The sequence below is a fragment of the Prinia subflava genome, chromosome 21 (assembly GCF_021018805.1).
Source record: "Prinia subflava isolate CZ2003 ecotype Zambia chromosome 21, Cam_Psub_1.2, whole genome shotgun sequence".
Classification (NCBI taxonomy): domain Eukaryota; kingdom Metazoa; phylum Chordata; class Aves; order Passeriformes; family Cisticolidae; genus Prinia; species Prinia subflava.
Genome location: NC_086267.1, coordinates 5,806,210 through 5,822,891, shown reverse-complemented (window position 1 = coordinate 5,822,891; position 16,682 = coordinate 5,806,210). Strand labels below are relative to the sequence as shown.

Here is a 16,682-nt window from a genome sequence, read left to right as displayed (position 1 = left end):
CTGGGCACCCTGCAGCCCCCAGCCCTGGGCACCCTGCAGCCCCCAGCCCGGGGGAAAGGAGCCCCCCAGCCCTGGGCACCCTGCAGCCCTGAGCACCCTGCAGCCCCCCAAACCCTGGGCACCCTGCAGCCCCCAGCCTGGGCACCCTGCAGCCCTGGGCACCCTGCAGCCCCCAGCCTGGGCACCCTGCAGCCCTGGGCACCCTGCAGCCCCCCAGCCTGGGGGAAAGGAGCCCCCCAACCCTGGGCACCCTGCAGCCCCCCTGCCCTGGGCACCCTGCAGCCCCCAGCCCCGGGGAAAGGAGCCCTGACCCCCTCCAGACCCCAACCCCACCCCAGGGGAAGCACAGAACCACCCCAGAGCGTCCTCATGCTCTGCCCCAGCCCTGGGGACATTTGGGGTGTCTGGAGAGGGGTTTGGGGGAGCCCCTCGGAGCCCCTCAAGCCTCAGAGGGGCTGCTGGAGGTGCAGCAGCAGTGGGGCTGCTCAGGGCCCCCCTCGCTGCAGTTTTGGGGTGTTTTAACCGGGCTCACCCCGCAGGGAGAGGGGCAGAGCAGCTCCTTTCCCCCAGACAAGGGCTGGGGGGAGTCAGATCCAACACATCCCGCCCTCCTCTAGTGAAGGACACAGCCCTGCCACCAGAGGTGTCACCACAGGAGCCACCACAGGAGCCACCAAGGTGCCACCACAGGAGCCACCAAGGTGCCAACACAGGAGCCACCACAGGAGCCACCAGAGGTGCCACCAAGGTGCCACCACAGGTGTCACCACAGGAGTCACCACAGGTGCCACCAAGGTGCCACCACAGGAGCCACCAAGGTGCCAACACAGGAGCCACCACAGGAGCCACCAAGGTGCCACCAAGGTGCCACCACAGCAGCAGCCACAGGCCCCCCGCCCTGGCTCTGAGGTTGGATTGCTTAAGGCAGGTTTCAGTGGACAGCAATGAAAAACAAACCCCCGACACATCCCAGCGCCTCCTTCCCCCGCGGCAGCTCCCACAACGCGAACCAAAGCCAAAATTAAAGGGTTCCCTTCCCCTGCTGTGCCTTCCCCTCCTGTGGCTCCCCCATCAAACCTGTGAGCAGCCAGGCCGTGCTAGGCAGGGCGGGGGCAGGGCAGGGCAGACCCCGGCCCCAGGACAGCGGGACCGGGGGGCTGCAGCTCCTGGAGCCCCCCTGAATCCTCTTCTTGCTGTCCCACCTCCATCCCCTGGGCCAACATTCCCCGCAGGATGTGCAGGAAAAGGGGAAGGGTTGGAAGTACAATGCAAACCTCTTCTCTTTCTCTTTTTTTTTTTTTTCTTTTTTTTTTTTTTTTTCTTTTTTTTTGATCCGGCGATTTTTTCTTTTGTTCGTCTGCTTTTTTTTTTCCCCCTTTTTTTTTTTTGTTTTGTTTTGTTTTGTTTTGTTTTGTTTTGTTTTTGTTTTCCCCCTTTTTTTTTTTTACATATATACACAAATCCGGCACTAAAACGTGGAACACAGTGCAAAGCCTCGGCTGCAGAGCACCCAGGACTGGCTTCAATTGTGCATCGTGGCGTGTCCACCCACGGACAGCTCCCAAAAAATCCTCGGGAGCGGGGCAGAGGCTGTTCCCAAGGGAAGAGCGGGATTCCTGCGTGGATTCATTCCCAAGGGAAGAAGAGCGGGATTCCTGCGTGGATTCATTCCCAAGGGAAGAGGGAATTCCTGCGTGGATTCATTCCCAAGGGAAGAAGAGCGGGATTCCTGCATGGATTCATTCCCAAGGGAAGAAGAGCGGGATTCCTGCGTGGATTCATTCCCGAGGGAAGAAGAGCGGGATTCCTGCGTGGATTCATTCCCGAGGGAAGAAGAGCGGGATTCCTGCGTGGATTCATTCCCAAGGGAAGAAGAGCGGGATTCCTGCGTGGATTCATTCCCGAGGGAAGAGGGAATTCCTGCGTGGGTTCGGAGCTGGCTGCGGGGCTCAGAGGTGCCGCGGGCTGGGGTGCCCGTTGTGGTACAGCTTCTGTTTGATGTGCACCATGTTCCCCGTGGCCTCCTCGTACTGCCGGTGGTGGCGCTTCCGCAGCTCCTTCAGGTTACAGAACTTCGGAATCCAGGACCACGAGTTGTCTGGAAGGGGGAGAGGAGAGTCAGGTTTTAAAGGGGTTTTTTTAAAGATTTTTTTTTAAGATTTTAAAGATTTTTTTAAGATTTTTAAGATTTTTTTAAAAGATTTTTTAAAAGATTTTTAAGATTTTTTAAAAAGATTTTTTAAAAGATTTTAAAGAATTTTTAAAAGATTTTAAGATTTTTTTAAAGATTTTTAAGATTTTTTAAAAGATTTTTATCTGATTTTAAAGATTTTTTAAAAGATTTTTTTAAGATTTTTTTAAGATTTTTTAAGATTTTTTAAAGATTTTAAAGATTTTTTTAAGATTTTTTAAAGATTTTAAAGATTTTTTTTAAGATTTTTTTAAGATTTTTAAGATTTTTTTAAAGATTTTAAAGATTTTTTTTAAGATTTTTTTAAGATTTTAAAGATTTTTTTAAAAGATTTTTTTAAAGATTTTTAAGATTTTTTTAAAGATTTTTTAAAGATTTTTTTTAATATTTTTAAAGATTTTAAAGATGTTTTTAAAAATTTTTTTAAGATTTTAAAGATTTTTTTTAAAGATTTAAAAAATATTTTTTAAGATTGTAAAGATTTTTTTTAAGATTTTAGACCTTTTTTTTAAAGATTTTAAAGAATTTTTTTAAAGATTTTTAAAGATTTTTTTTAAGATTTTAAAGATTTCTTTTTAAGATTTTAAAGATTTTTTAAAGATTTTAAAGATTATTTTTTAAAAGATTTTAAACTTTTTTTTTTAAGTTTTTCAAGATTTTTTTTTTTAAGATTTTCAAGATTTTTTTTAAGATTTTCAAGATTTTTTTAAGATTTTGAAGAGTCAGGATTTTAGCCGAGGGAGAGAAGCAATTTGTGTTGATCGGGATGCACGTAAGAAAACAAAGTTAATAATTATTAAATGCTTAAGCTGGAGCTGGGTGATGAATTTTGCTGTTATGTGCTTGTCTTAGCTGTGGTCATAGGAGGAAATGAAATAGATGGACCAGTGAGATAACAAATAAAAAAAACCCACTCAAACCACCACAAAAATTGGAATATTTGAGGTCTTTTCCATCCCTGAGTGTGAGGAGCTACTACAGGGCTGAGCTCCTGTGGAATATTTTCTATTTTGGGAATTTTTTCCATCAGGGAAGAAGCTCCGGGTTATTGTGAGAGGCCACGGCTGACACTGAGTCACTCCTCGCCCTGCACCAGCACAGAATTTTTGTTTTTTCTGCCCCAATCTCACCATTCCCTCCCTCAGAAGGAAATTTTAGCTTTGTTCAACAAAGGAACAAATCCCTTTCTGCTCAGTGCCTTTAAAATTATTCATTTGCAACGTTGATTTTTGAATAAATAGGAAATATTTGGGTTCATTCCAGTGTTGGATAAGCTTTTTTAAAGCCTAAAAATAGGTGTACATAGGGAGGTGGGCGGAAAATGAAACAAAAGAGATCAATTAATTGAAATACTAAATTAATTACTAAAAATAAAAACCTCCATTCACCAGGGGTAGGTGATCCCAGCTCTGAAGGAGCACGAGGAGAACTCCTGCTCTGATCTCTGATGAAAATCAGGAGTCACAGCCCCAAAATTTGATTTTCAGAAGCTGAAATCTCCCAGAAAAATCAGCCCAGCTTGGAAAACAGCAGCAGCACAGCCCCGGGAGGATCCAGCCTCAGAAACTGCTACTGGGGATTTGGGAAGACTAATGGGAAATTAATATCATTTTTTATCTGAGTTTTTAGAAAGAGAGAGTCCACTTCCCTAATTAGAATTTCTTCTGGGTCTGCAGATAAATCTTTCTGCTGCTGGCTTCTCCTTTTCCTCTGAGTTGTGGTTTAACAGCACCATCAGTCAAGAGCTGGAGAGGTGGAGATTTGTAGGCACATTTTGAGGGAATTTCGAGTTATTCTCTAATTGAATACATTTTCCTGTCATTTTTTTCTCCTCCAAATATGAAAATCCACGGGAGGCCCGTGAGGGAGGAAATGGGGCAGAGGGAGCCTGTGAAGGAGCATCTCTGGGTCCTTCTCAGGGTGTTAATTCAAAATTTTTACTGCTCCAAAACTGTGATGATTCTGCCCAACTCTTTCCTTTTAATTCAGGATTTTTACTGCTCCAAAAGCCTGAGGATTCTGCCCAACTCTTTCTTTTAATTCAGGATTTTTACTGCTCTAAAAGCCTGAGGATTCTGCCCAACTCTTTCCTTTTAATTCAGGATTTTTACTGCTCTAAGAGCCTGAGGATTCTGCCCAACTCTTTCTTTTAATTCAGGATTTTTATTGCTCCAAAAGCCTGAGGATTCTGCCCAACTCTGATGGGGCTGATGGCACAACTGGACAAAAACATCTCCAGATCTGGTCAGGGATGAGGAATGGGAAATCTGAGCACCAGGCTGCTCTCCCAGAGCCAGGACAGGTAAAAGAATTATAAAATAAAACTCTCATAAAATCAGGCCTGCTCTGCTGAATTGCCAAAGTCAGCCTGGCACTTCTAAGTAATTTGCAAGTTCCCATTGAAAACAATCTTGGTATGAGAATTCATTAGCACAACAATTTATTATTGGGTTAAAAAACAAATAAATGTGGTAACAAGGGATTTGTCCCATGAGGATCAGTAAAGAAAAATATCCAAGAATGGGGAGATTGGATGGACAAGGAGAATTCCTTTTATTAACCAAAAGAGTAATTGGTAACAAGGCTATTAACCAACTAAGGTTGCACATGAGGTCTGTAAAAACAGTATAAAAGGAGTGGTGATAATAAAGAATTGGCATTTCCAGCATGAAAATAATGGAGTGTTGGGGAATTTATAACAAAATCACAGAATCTAGGAAAAAATCCCGGATTTTCCTTGGGGATTTTGGTACAGACTAAAGATATTCTGCCCACAGCATTGCCCAACTAAAAATCCTGCTGGGGTGGCAGAATTGTGGAATATCCTGAGCTGGGAGTGACCTGTAAGCATCACTGAGGTGTATCCCCTAACCCTAAACCTAAACCTAAAACTAACCCTAAACCTAAAACTAACCCTAAACCCAACCCTAACCGAACCCTGACACCAACACTAATCCTACCCAATCACAAACATAACACAAACCCAACCCAAACTGAAACCCAACCACAGCCCTACCCTAACCCTAAGACATATCCTAAACCATAAACCCTAAACCCTAACCCTAATCCTAACCCTAACCCTAAGACATATCCTAAACCATAAACCCTAAACCCTAACCCTAATCCTAACCCTGACCCTAAGACATATCCTAAACCATAAATCCTAAACCCTAACCCTAACCCTAACTCAACCACAAACAAATCCAAACCTGAACTAAAATCCAACCTGAGCCCTAACCCTAAACCCTGACCCTAACCCAAAACCAAAACCAAAACCAAGGCTAATCCTAACCCAACCACAAACATCACACAAAACCAACCATAGCCCTAACCCTAACCTTAAACCAAACCCTAACAGTAATCCTAAAACTAACCCTAATCCTGACCATAACCCTAACCCTGACCCTAAACCCTAAATCCAAACCCAAACCCCAACCCCAACCCCGAGCTGCAGTGACCCGTGAGCATCACCAGCTCCCAGGCAAAGAGGGCTGGGACACCCAGGCCAGATTTGTGCCAGATTTGTGCCAGATTTGTGCCAGATTTGTGCCAGATTTGTGCCAGATTTGTGCCAGATTTGTGCCAGATTTGTGCCAGATCCACCTGGAATAAAACAGCAGCTTGGCCTTTGCCAGCTCTCCAGGGAGAGGGCAGGGGCTGAGGGACGAGGAGGAAGAGGAGGAAGAGGAGGAAGAGGGAGAAGAGGGAGAAGAGGGGGAGGATGAAGGGGAGGAAGAAGGGGAGGAAGAAGGGGAGGAAGAGGGGAGGAAGAGGGGAGGAAGGGGAGGAAGAGGAGGAAGAGGAGGAAGAGGAGGAAGAGGAGGAAGAGGAGGAAGAGGAGGAAGGGGAGGAAGGGGAGGAAGGAGAAGAGGAGGAAGAGGAGGAAGAGGAAGAAGAAGAGGAAGAGGAGGAAGAGGAGGAAGAGGGGGAAGAGGAGGAAGAGGAGGAGGAGGAGCACTTACCATACCGTCGGCTGGTCCTCCAGGCGCGCACGGCGTAGTGGAGCACCCCGTCCATCCACACCAGGAACCAGCTTATACAAAACCCCAGCAAAAGTCCCAGCATCAGGTCGATCTCCTGCTTGGTTACATTGTCAGTCACAAAATAATTCTCCGAGGAGTCCACCACCGACTGGTCCCCGTCGTAAGGGATGACATAATGCACGTGGTGCCTGGCGCGGGGCACAGAAATGGGGGAGAAAAGGATAAATCAGCGGAGATTTCCCTTTTTCTGCCTCTCCTCCCAGCTCCGCCGCCGGGAGCAGAAGGGCTGTCCTGGCTTTTTGTGCTGCTGTCAGCAGGGAGGGAGGGAGGAAAGCACAAAACCCCCCGAGCCCAGGCCTGGAGCTGATGTGACATTCCTGCTCCCTGTGCCCCAGCTCATCATCGACAACACTGCAGGGGAGAGCCAGGGCAGCGCCAGGGCACCCCTGAGGGCACCAGAGCAGCCGTGTGGCCCTGGAAGTGCCACCACCGCTGTCCCCTGGAGCAGGGGGGGCTGCCCCGTCCCTGCCCCATCCCTGCTGCCTCCGGGGGTGTCCCCAGAGAGGATTTGCTGCTGCCTCTCCCTCGGGGAAATGAGGCTGCTGTTGGTGCCTTGGGATTTCAGCTTTTCTGCTTTTCATGTGTTTGTAATCCTGCAGTTCTTTAGTGCAGAACTCTAAACTCCATGTACAGTGTGAGCTGCTGTTCTCACATTTTGGTCAGACAAAACAATTCCTCTCCAGGCCTGGCAATCCAGGACACCTCACTGCCTCAGGCCTGAGAAATGGAAATAAAAATGAGTTGGGAGCAAACTTGGGATAAATTCCTTCATTACCTGGGAGATGAACCCCCAATCTGCAAAAGGGCCAAACTTACAAAAGTGTGAAAAGCCGTGACCCTGTGGAAAAGCAGGGAAATGTCAGCGATGGAACAGAAACAAACCCAAACCAGGCGGGGCTGTGGGGGCAGAACGGGAGGGGACGAGCAGGGCCAGGGCCCCGGGAGGGGTGCGAGGATCCCGGAGGACGGGGGGATGCGGGATGCCAGGGATGAGGGATGCCAGGGATGAGGGATGCCAGGGATGAGGGATGCCAGGGATGCCAAGCTGCTCTGAAGGGCTCCTCACCCTCCCGGGGAGCAGCCCCGGAGCTCACCCAGGTGGGCACTGCTGCTGTCCCTGCCCGGGGAGTGACCGCACACCCGGCCAGGCGATGCCCAGCCCTGCCAGCACCGTGCTGGCACCACCAGTGCCACCAGCCCGGGGAGCCGGGGCTGTCCCAGCGCTGCCCACCGTGCCCAGAGCCCGGCCCTGTCCCTCCCCCTCCCGCGGAGGAGAGGGAGGCACTCGCCGAGGCCTCTGAATATTCATGAGGTGCAGGTTGCTCCATAATCACGCCTGAGAAACGTCCAAATATTTACACAAACAAACCTCCACTCAAAGGAACCTTCCCAAAACAGCCCTAATCTCAGCCGTGCCTTCAGGGGGGCCACCTGCAGCAGCTCCGGCACCGGGCTGGCACCGGGCTGGCACCGGGTTGGCACCGGGATGGCACCGGGATGGCACCGGGCTGGCACAGGGCTGCCACCGGGATGGCACCGGGATAGCACCGGCCTGGCACCGGGATGGCACCGGGATGGCACCGGGCCCCTCCGGTGCCCATCCAGGGAAAGGGACCGGGCTGGGAAGGGTCGGGAGGTGCCAGCTCTGATGGCAGCAGCCAGTCCGGGGCTGGAGCAGCCCTGCTCCCGGTGCTGGCTGCTCTGGAACACGGAATTTCCCTCTTTTGGCACCGGGAAACGCCGGAGGGGCTGCGGGAGGGAGGGCGCTGGAATTGGACAATTAAACCCCAATATGCAAATGGACCAAAACTTATGAAAGTGTGAGGCCTCCTGACCTGTGGGTCCATTTTGTGCCCATTTTGTGCCCATTTTGGGTCCACCTTGGGTGCAGCCCTGCCCAGGCTCTTGTCCTGCCCAAGGTGTGCCCCAAAGTCCTTTCAATAAAATCTCTCCTTTATTCTCTCTCTGCCCAGTCCCTGTTCCAGCTCAGCCTTCCCAAGGCATCAAGGGGACCCCAGAACCCCCCGAGCTGTCCCCAGGGAGCAGAGGCGGGGACAGAAATTCCAGCACACCTCGGGCCAGGGGAGCAGCGGGAGAGGCGCTGGAGCTGCTGTCGCTCGGCTCAGGTGACAAACGCGACAAAGGCAGCGCGCTCCGTGTGTCCTCACACGCGTGCCCGACTGCGGCATCGCTGTCCCCATCGCTGTCCCCATCCCCTGTGACAAAGGGAGAGGCCCCCGCGCCGCTCTGGGGCAGCGGCTCCGCTGCCGAGGTGGCCCCGGCGCTGTTGTCCCTTGCGGTGACCTTGTGCGAGCGCGGCTGCTGCAGCCCCGGGAGCCCCGGGAAACGCCGCGGGTCTGAGCAGAGCGGAGCCCGGGGAAACACCGAGCACAGCCGAGGGTCTGAGCCCGGCACAGCCGCGGGTGTGAGCAGAGCACAGCCTGAGCCCCGCGGGATCAGCTTGGGGACAAGGAGGGGACAGGGACAGGGATGGGGACAGGGGTGGGACAGGGACAGAGATGGGGATGGGGACAGAGCAGGGACACGGATGGGAACAGGGATGGAGACAGAGATGGGACAGGGACAGAGATGGGGACAGGGATGGGGACAGGGACAAGGGATAGGGACAAGGGACAGGGATAGGGACAGGGATGGAGACACGCCGATGCTCCGGCTCAGCCTGGCTCCCTCCCGCTCAGCCCGGCTCCCTCCCGGGCAGGTGACAGTGGCAGCCACGTCACATCTCCCGGGCTCCCGCAGCAGCTGCCACATCCTGGCCGGCCCAAACCCTTCCCCACCGCCAGCTGCAGCAGGGATCGGGGAAATTGGGCTTGTCCAGCCCCCGGGCAGGAGCCACGCAGGGCTGGAGGGAGGCAGAGCCGCCCTGTCCCGCATCCCTGCCCGACCTTGCCTCATCCCGGGCATCCCTCAGCATCCCGGGCAGCCCCGGGCCCCGCAGCAAGGCCAGGCTGCACAGCAGGGTGGTGGCACCACCCTAAACATGTCCCTGCTCCCGGCCCTGGTGGGAACATCCCTCTGGCACCGCTGCCAGGAGCCCAGGGAAGGGCTGGTGGTGCCCAGCACCGGGCAAAGAGCACTCCCAGCACCTCCACAGAGGCTCTGGGCACACGGAGGAAAGGAGGGAACAGAGGAGAAGTGTCCCTCGTGTCCCTCCTGCCAGCAGTGCCACCCTCCCCAGTGAGCCCAGCATCGGGGCAGGGCCCTGGCCAGCAGGCTCCTCACACACTGCTGTGCCCAGGCCATGCAGGGCAGGGTCTCCAGGCTCTCCTCTCCAGTACAGCCCTTCCCTCCAGCCTGGGGAGAGCAGGGCTGGAGCATCCCCGGGGTGGGAAGGGCTGGCCCGGGGCTGGCAGGGCTCTGCTGCAGGCTGCTGGCACCCAGGTGAGGCTGCTGCTCCTCCCAGCCCTGCTCCATCCCCGCGAGGGAAAGGCTCAGCCAAGGTCACCCAGAAGGTCAGTGGCAGGGAGGGCACAGAGCTCGGGAGGGCCCTGCTCTCTCCACACCAGCAACCTGCGAGCCCCCCAGGCTGTTCTGGCAGCTCCCGGCTCCGTCCAGGTGTCATCTGTTCCCTCCAGCTCACCCTGCCTCCTCCACGGACGCCCTTTGGTGTTTTTCCTTTGCATGACATCACCCGGCTCCTGATCTGCTGCCAGCTCTCTGCTCGCACAGAGGACCCTTTGCTGGCTGGGACGGAGAAATTCGGACCAGGGCAGCGCTGCAGCTCCGCAGCCCTGCCCAGCCCTGCCCTTCCCGGGGACAGCCCCAGCCCGGGCAGGGAGGGCAGGGCTGGGCAGGCACGGGGATTTGCACAGCCTGGATGGAGAGGAAGGAGAGGGCCAGGCTCCCCCAGGGATTTGCTCCAGCAGCCACGTCCCTGCACGGCGTCAGCAGGAGGCAGGGACGCTGGCTGTCCCCCCTCCTGGGGGCAGATGTGACAGGAGGAGCAGCCCTTGTCACACCCAGGCAGGGAGTGTGGCTGTCACCCCTCCTGAAGGGAGAGAGCATGGCTGTCCGCCCTCATGGAGGCATATGTGACAGGAGGAGCAGCCCTTGTCACACCCAGGCAGGGAGCATGGCTGTCCCCACTCCTGGGGCAGGGAGCGTGGCTGTCCCCATTCCTGGGGCAGGGAGCGTGGCTGTCCCCCCTCCTGGGGCAGGGAGCGTGGCTGTCCCCCCTCCTGGAGGCAGATGTGACAGGAGGAGCAGCCCCTGTCACACCCGGCCCGTCTGTGCAGGCCCAGCTCCAGGTGCCAGGTCCAGCCCTGTCTGTGCTCTGCTCTCCCCCAGCCCCAGCTCGGTTTCCCTTCCCCAGCAGAGCTCTCCCAGCCGTGGATGCTCTCCCGTGGCCTGGGCCGTGCTGGCAGCTCTGCCCTCCCTGCCTCTGGTGCTCCAGAGCCCCAGCCCAGGCTGGTGGTGACACCTCCCCTGTACAGGGGGTGGCATTTGTCACCCCCAGAGCCCAGAGGAAGGGCCAGCTCGGCCACCAGAGCAGGGACACTCTGTGGCAAAGGTGCTGTCCAGCCCAGGCTCTCTCAGACTGCCAACAGCAGCTCAGGGCCACCTAAAAAAATGCAGATGTGGGGCAGGGGTGGCCAGGGCAGCCCAGGCAGCCCCAGCTCCTGCAGCCCGGGGCTCCAGGCCCTGCAGCCGCTCCAGCTCTGCACAGGTGTCACCAGCTCCCTCCTGGCTCTCTGTCACAGCTCCCAGCTGACACCACTCCAAAAGCACCTCCCAGGCCCTCTCCTCTCCACAGATCCCTCCCTTTGCTCCGGGAATGAAATGACAACAGCCAGCCCCACCCCCGGTGACCCTGACCCCGCAGGTGAAGGTGGGGCTCAGCCTCCTGCCACACCTGGAGATGGGGCTGGCTGCCCTCCCCAGGGGCTGCCTCCTCCCCAGCCACTGCAGGCACGCTGAGTGCTTAAAAACACGGCTAAAATAATGTACATAATATTGCACTCGTCCTGGGGCCTTCCTGGAGGGGAGCACGGAGCCCAGGGAAAGGCACAGCCCTGCCCGCCAGGACAGAGCCCAGGCAGGGACAGAGCCCCACAGGTTTCCTGCTGCTGCTGAAGCCCTTGGGGATGCTCCAGGAGGAACATCAGCCCCAGGAGCTGTCTGAGGTGGCAGCAGGAGCAGCCAGCCCTGCTGGCCGTGCCCCTGGGTGATTCCAGAGCCCCCAGAAGGTGGGCAGAGCCCTGGGCACGGCTCGTGCTGCTGCCTGCCAGCACCCAGAGATCAACACCGGGTCCCAAAAGTGGGGACAGGGACAAGGGAGTCCCAAACTGGAGCTGGAAACAGGCAGGGCCCATCCCAGTGCCAGGACAGTGGGGATCAGGCTGAGGATGCACCGAGGACAGCCTGGCAGGGCTGGGAGCCCCACATCCCCTGGCACGGCTGGGACACAGAGCCACCACCCCTGGGACAGCTGGGACACAGAGCCACCACCCCTGGGACAGCTGGGACACAGAGCCACCACCCCTGGGACAGCTCCCAGCCCCTCCTGGAGTGGAGGAAGTGGAATCTGCCCTGTGTCCATCCCGCTGTGCCAGGCACTCACATCCATCCTCAGACAGCTCCTGGGGAAGGGATCCCCTCTGATACCCCGAGGAAAGGGGACAACCAGGAGGGGAGGGGAGAGGAAGGAAAACATTCCTGAATGAATTCTTGGGTCTGACTGACACTGGGACCCAGGCTAGGGCAGGAGGGAGATCATTAATTGCAGCAGCTCAGCCCACTGCACATCAGTCTCCATCCATCCCAATTCCTCCTTCCCTTCCACTTGTGCAGCCCTCACTGACTCTCCCCATTCCTCTGAACTGCAGCCAGCTCCCTCCTTGAGGGCTCCCTCAGGTTTTTGGCAAATTCAGGTCTCCACCAAGCCCTGCTGGCGGTGCTGACAGGAGCCCCCAGCACCCAGCCCTGCCTGGGGCAGCTGCTGGTGCCTCCTGCCCCAGGGCCGAGCTCAGAGCCCCTGACAGAGAGGATGAGGCTCTGCAAGCCCAGCCTGGCGATCAGAGGGCTCCAGAGGCTGCCACGGGGGCAGCAGGGCAGGGCAAACCTCAGCACAGGGTGCCAGGGCACGGGGAGGGCTGGGGAAATCTCCTGGGCAGGGCAGGAGCAGCCCGGGGCTCAGAGGCTGCTGAGCTGCTCCTGTTGGCAGAGCCACTGCTCCCAACACCTGAGGCAAGGGGTGAACTTTGCTTTTTGCCTCCTCTCACATCCGTGCTCGGCAGTTTGGGAGATTTTTTGGGCGCTTTTGAAGAAGTGGTGTTTGTGGAGAGTGCCACGGCCAATTTATCTGCCTCAGGAGCATCTGGGCAGACACAGGGGGAGAGCAGGGGGGCTCTGCCCCTGCGCCCTCCTCAGCCAGGCCACCAGGGAGAGCTGACCCTCCTCAGCCACTCCAGACATCACAGCCCGTCACCAGCAGCCCGTTTTCACCACCACTGAACCAAGCTGTGACAAGGAAAAAGAAAAACTGCTGCAAGAAGCAGAGGAAAACTCTTAAACTGGCAAAAAAACCACCAAGAGGGCTCAAAGAAAATAACAATTTTAAAAAGCTAAGAAAAAGCAAATCCTTGCCAAAACCAAGTCAGAGCCACTGTGGATGTTTTTTGCCCAAAGCCTTTCAAACTGACCTCAAGACGGAGATGCCCAAGGAGCTGAGGGTGATCCCCATCCCCAGGCCTGGCTGCTCCTGGCCCTGGAGGTGCTGCTGGTGCCTTCTGTGCTGTTCTGCCCCAGGGGGCTGGGGAGGAAGGCCCCCATCACCCCCGGAATGTGAGGCAGCGTGGAAGGGAAAAGCATTTTCTCTTCTCCAAACCCAGCCCAGCTCCAGGGACACCGTGGGGAGGATGGCAGCTCCAGGAGGAGTAAAGCTGGAACCTGAGGGCTGCATGTGGCAAGGGAGGGCTGTCCCAGCGTGTCCTTTAGCTGGCACAGCCTCACGCTGCTTTCCTCCCCCACAGGCAAGGAACCCTCCCGCAGGCAGTGAGTAACCAGGCACAGGAGGGGACAGGAGTAACCAGGCACAGGAGGGGACAGGGGTAACCAGGCACAGGAGGGGACAGGAGTAACCAGGCACAGGAGGGGACAGGAGTAACCAGGCACAGGAGGGGAGCGAGGCCTCGGGGACAGCAGGACGAGGATCACCAGCAGCAGCCCCACAGAGGAGGGAGAGATTCACCTCCCCAGAGCTCAGCCCTGGGCCTGAACGCCTCCCAGAGCAGCCAGATGCCAGGTTCAAGCTGAGCACTTCAGAGATCCCACACAGGAGTGATGATGTTGAGGAGGATGGAGCGTTCCCCAGAGCCAGGAGGAGGCAGGTGCTTGTCCAGCCATGAACTCCTGGCAAAGCGTCCACCCCAACCCTCCTGGCTCCCCCAAAAGCTCAGCCCAGCCTCCTCAGCGTGCTGTGTCCAGGAAAAGCCACAGGGAATTAAAACCTGCCCTAGGATTGCAAAACCTCAAAGTGACTCTGCCCTAGGAGGCCTGGGCAGGGATCCTCTCATTTCTCCAAGCCCCATTCCATTCACGAGCCACAAAACCACCAACTGCATCACCCAGACCACAAACAGGCTGGGGAAACAATGCTGGCAACAAAAGGCAAAATGACACACGTTTAAATCAAAGTTCCTCACTTTCCCAGAGCCCCCGAATGCACAGAGGTGCACACCAAGGAAAACGCACTCCCAGGCCCACAGAAAACTCTTCCTCCAGAAAAAAAAACCAACCCTCACCCCACCCCCCCTCACCCTGCTCATGCAGGAGCTGCTGAGGAAGGTGAGACACAGCCAGAATGCAAAAATGGTAGCCCAGCTGGCAGCCAGCAGCTCCTGTCCCCGCTCACCTCCTCCTCCCCGGGGAGGAAGGGGCTCTGCAGGTGAACTCACCTTCCACAGTTGCAGTGACAAACTCGGTCCTCCCCTCTCAGGTGCGGTAGGATGTAATTGTGAAATCTGTCCAACAACGCATTCATGTCCATCAAGCAAGCTATTGCCTGTAAGAGCCCACAACCAAGGCATCTGGTCAACTCTGGATGGTGGAATAAAACATTGGCTCCAGTTTGATTGCCAGAGGCTGAAGCAGTCATCAAGAAAAGAATCTTGGGGGCACACACACATGCACACACACACACACAGAGGTGCTCAGGCTGAGGGACAGCGCGGGGGGAAGGAGGAAGGGAGGGAAAAGGGGGTGGCGGAGGTGGAAGGGAAGGGGGGGAGAGTACCATGGAGGGGAGGGGAGATAAGCGAAAAATCTCTTACCATAACGACAGAGGCGCCCAGGATCATGAAAATCATGGTGTTTGCATTCATGGACATCAAGAGGGAACGGCCGGCGGTGGGGTCCGTGCGCCCCCGGCCCGCGGAGGGCGAGCGGCGGCCGCGCTATTCCGCAGCGCCGGGCGCGGGGCGCATCGCTGCCCGCACGCTGCGGTGCGGCGGGGGGCGGCGGGGCCCCGGGGCGCCCCCCGCGCACGCACCCGCGCTCCCCCGTGCCGGGGATGCTGCCCGAGCCCTGCCCCCGCTTTATTTTTTTATTTCGCTAGGACGAGTAGCGCCAGGTTAAAAAATAAAATAAATAAATAAAATTGAGAATTGCAATAATAATAATAAAAAATATTAAAAATTAGGGGAAATTAAAAATAATAATGGTAATGATTCCAGCCCCGCCGCTGGCCCCGGGCTCCTCCCGGCCGCGGTGGCGGCGGGTGCGCGGCTCCGGGAGCGGGCACACGCCGGTGCAAGCACAGCCTTCATGCAGCAACTGGGAAGCCAAGGCAGCCAAACCCGGGGTGGGGGGGAGAGGCTGGGGGAGGAGGAGGCAGGCTGCAAAAAAAATCACCCACTCCGGGGGAGCCTCATCGCATCCTCTCCGCCGACCCTCCGCAAAACCATCCCCGCTGCCGAACAAAAATCGGAAATAAAAAAAAATAACGAAAACACCCCAGCCCTCAAATCACCGCGCCCACCCTCACCCCCCCTCCAAAAAAAATAAAACCCAGCCCCACGAACCCTGGCGGCTCGGGGCTGCGCTGTCCCCGCCGCTCTCCCTGGGCAGCCCCCGGCCCAGCCCCTCCCGGGCGCGGGTGGCTCCGCGCCGCCGGCCGGCCCCGCTCGGGGGAGGATGCGGGATGCAGGGAGGGATGCGGGATGCAGCCAAGGGGGAAGATGCGCCCAGGCAGCGCCGGCCGCCCCCTCCCCACCCCGGGCATTTACCTACGTGGGGAGGCGCTGCTCCGGGAGCGGCTCATGGCGAGCGGCGGCGGCGGCGGCTCTGCGGGCCGGCCCTGCGGGGCTCCCCCCGCCCCGCAGCCGCACGCCGAGCCCCGGCAGCGGCGCTTGGCCGCGTTTCCAGAGCCACACGCCATCCTCACCCCGCCCTCCCTCCGCCCGGGGTCGGCCCCGGCCCCTCCGGGACCCCCCCCGCTCCCGGGGGTCCGGCCGGGGGCAGCCCCGGCTCCGCCGCGCCTCCCTCGGCCCGCCCTGCCCGCACCCACCGCGGGCACCCCCGGGAGGGCACCCAAGGGAGGCGGCCCTGCCCGGAGCCCGGAGCAAATCCCGGCCCCGCAGCAAACCCGCCCCGCTCTCGGAGCTCCCGGGAAGGGCCGGGGGCTGCAGGGACAGCCCGGCACTGCTGGGACACAACTTCGAGATGTCCCCGTCCCTAAGGCCAAGGAGAATGTCGTGGGCACGGCTTTGTTCCACCGTGGCGTCGCTCGGCGCAGCCCAGGCCACGTTTAGGAGCTGCTGGGGAAACGAAAAGAAAAGAAAAGAAGTGCCCGCGCGATGACTTTTTGCTTGTTTGGGTGTTATTCCTCTTTTTACAGCAGACGGGACGAGGTGCGGGAACGGAGGCGAGCGCGGCCACCACGTGGGAGATGCTCGATGTCCTGCAGTGCCTTCCCCTCCCAGCCTTCCTCACCGGCAGCTTCTCCTCGCTAGAACCCAGCCGTTCCTTTTTTTTTGGGGTGGACTTCTCAGAGTGACCAAAGCGGAGTTTGCTGGTGCTGGGTTTTGCGTTTTTTTGCATATTTGTTTTCCCTCCTGCTCCTCAGGCCACAATCAGCCTTCTTATGTAATGACTTGTGTTATATAAACTCCATTCTTCAAGGAACAGTCATTAACCTACTACTGGGTATTGAAAATACCAAAATACTGTCACACAATTAAAATCACTAAATGGTGTCCTCAAATTGGAGCACAGATTGCATTGCAGATTTTTTTTTTTTTAATTTTTTAATTTTTTTTTTTCAAAATTAAACCACACACATGAAACATTCGACAAGCCAAGCTCTTCATGCAAAGGAGCAGCAGGGGAAGGCACCTCTTGCTTTTTATCCTGCACAACCCTCTGCCCTGAGCTGCTTGCACTTCTTCCTGAGCTCAGAAGTGGGTTCTGCTGTGGAAATGCAGAGCTCA

General features: G+C 56.2%; 1 protein-coding gene across 4 annotated transcripts; it reads right to left on the bottom strand.

Moving 5' to 3' along the window:
* Positions 1–1,400: 1,400 nt before the first annotated feature.
* Positions 1,401–15,620, bottom strand: TMEM240 (transmembrane protein 240). 4 transcript variants are annotated; one of them, XM_063417427.1, is made up of 4 exons: positions 15,480–15,620; positions 14,151–14,257; positions 6,154–6,362; positions 1,401–2,098 (listed from the first exon to the last, which is right to left on the bottom strand). In XM_063417427.1, the coding sequence occupies exons 2-4, from the start codon at positions 14,240–14,242 to the stop codon at positions 1,950–1,952; spliced, it is 450 nt and encodes a 149-aa protein (XP_063273497.1). In that variant the 5' UTR covers positions 14,243–14,257; positions 15,480–15,620; the 3' UTR covers positions 1,401–1,949. The 4 variants fall into 4 exon arrangements, with proteins under 4 accessions (XP_063273497.1, XP_063273498.1, XP_063273496.1 ...); XM_063417428.1 differs by having other exon boundaries at positions 15,484–15,601; XM_063417426.1 differs by lacking the exon at positions 15,480–15,620 and adding an exon at positions 14,526–14,816.
* Between the last annotated feature and the right edge of the window lie 1,062 nt (positions 15,621–16,682).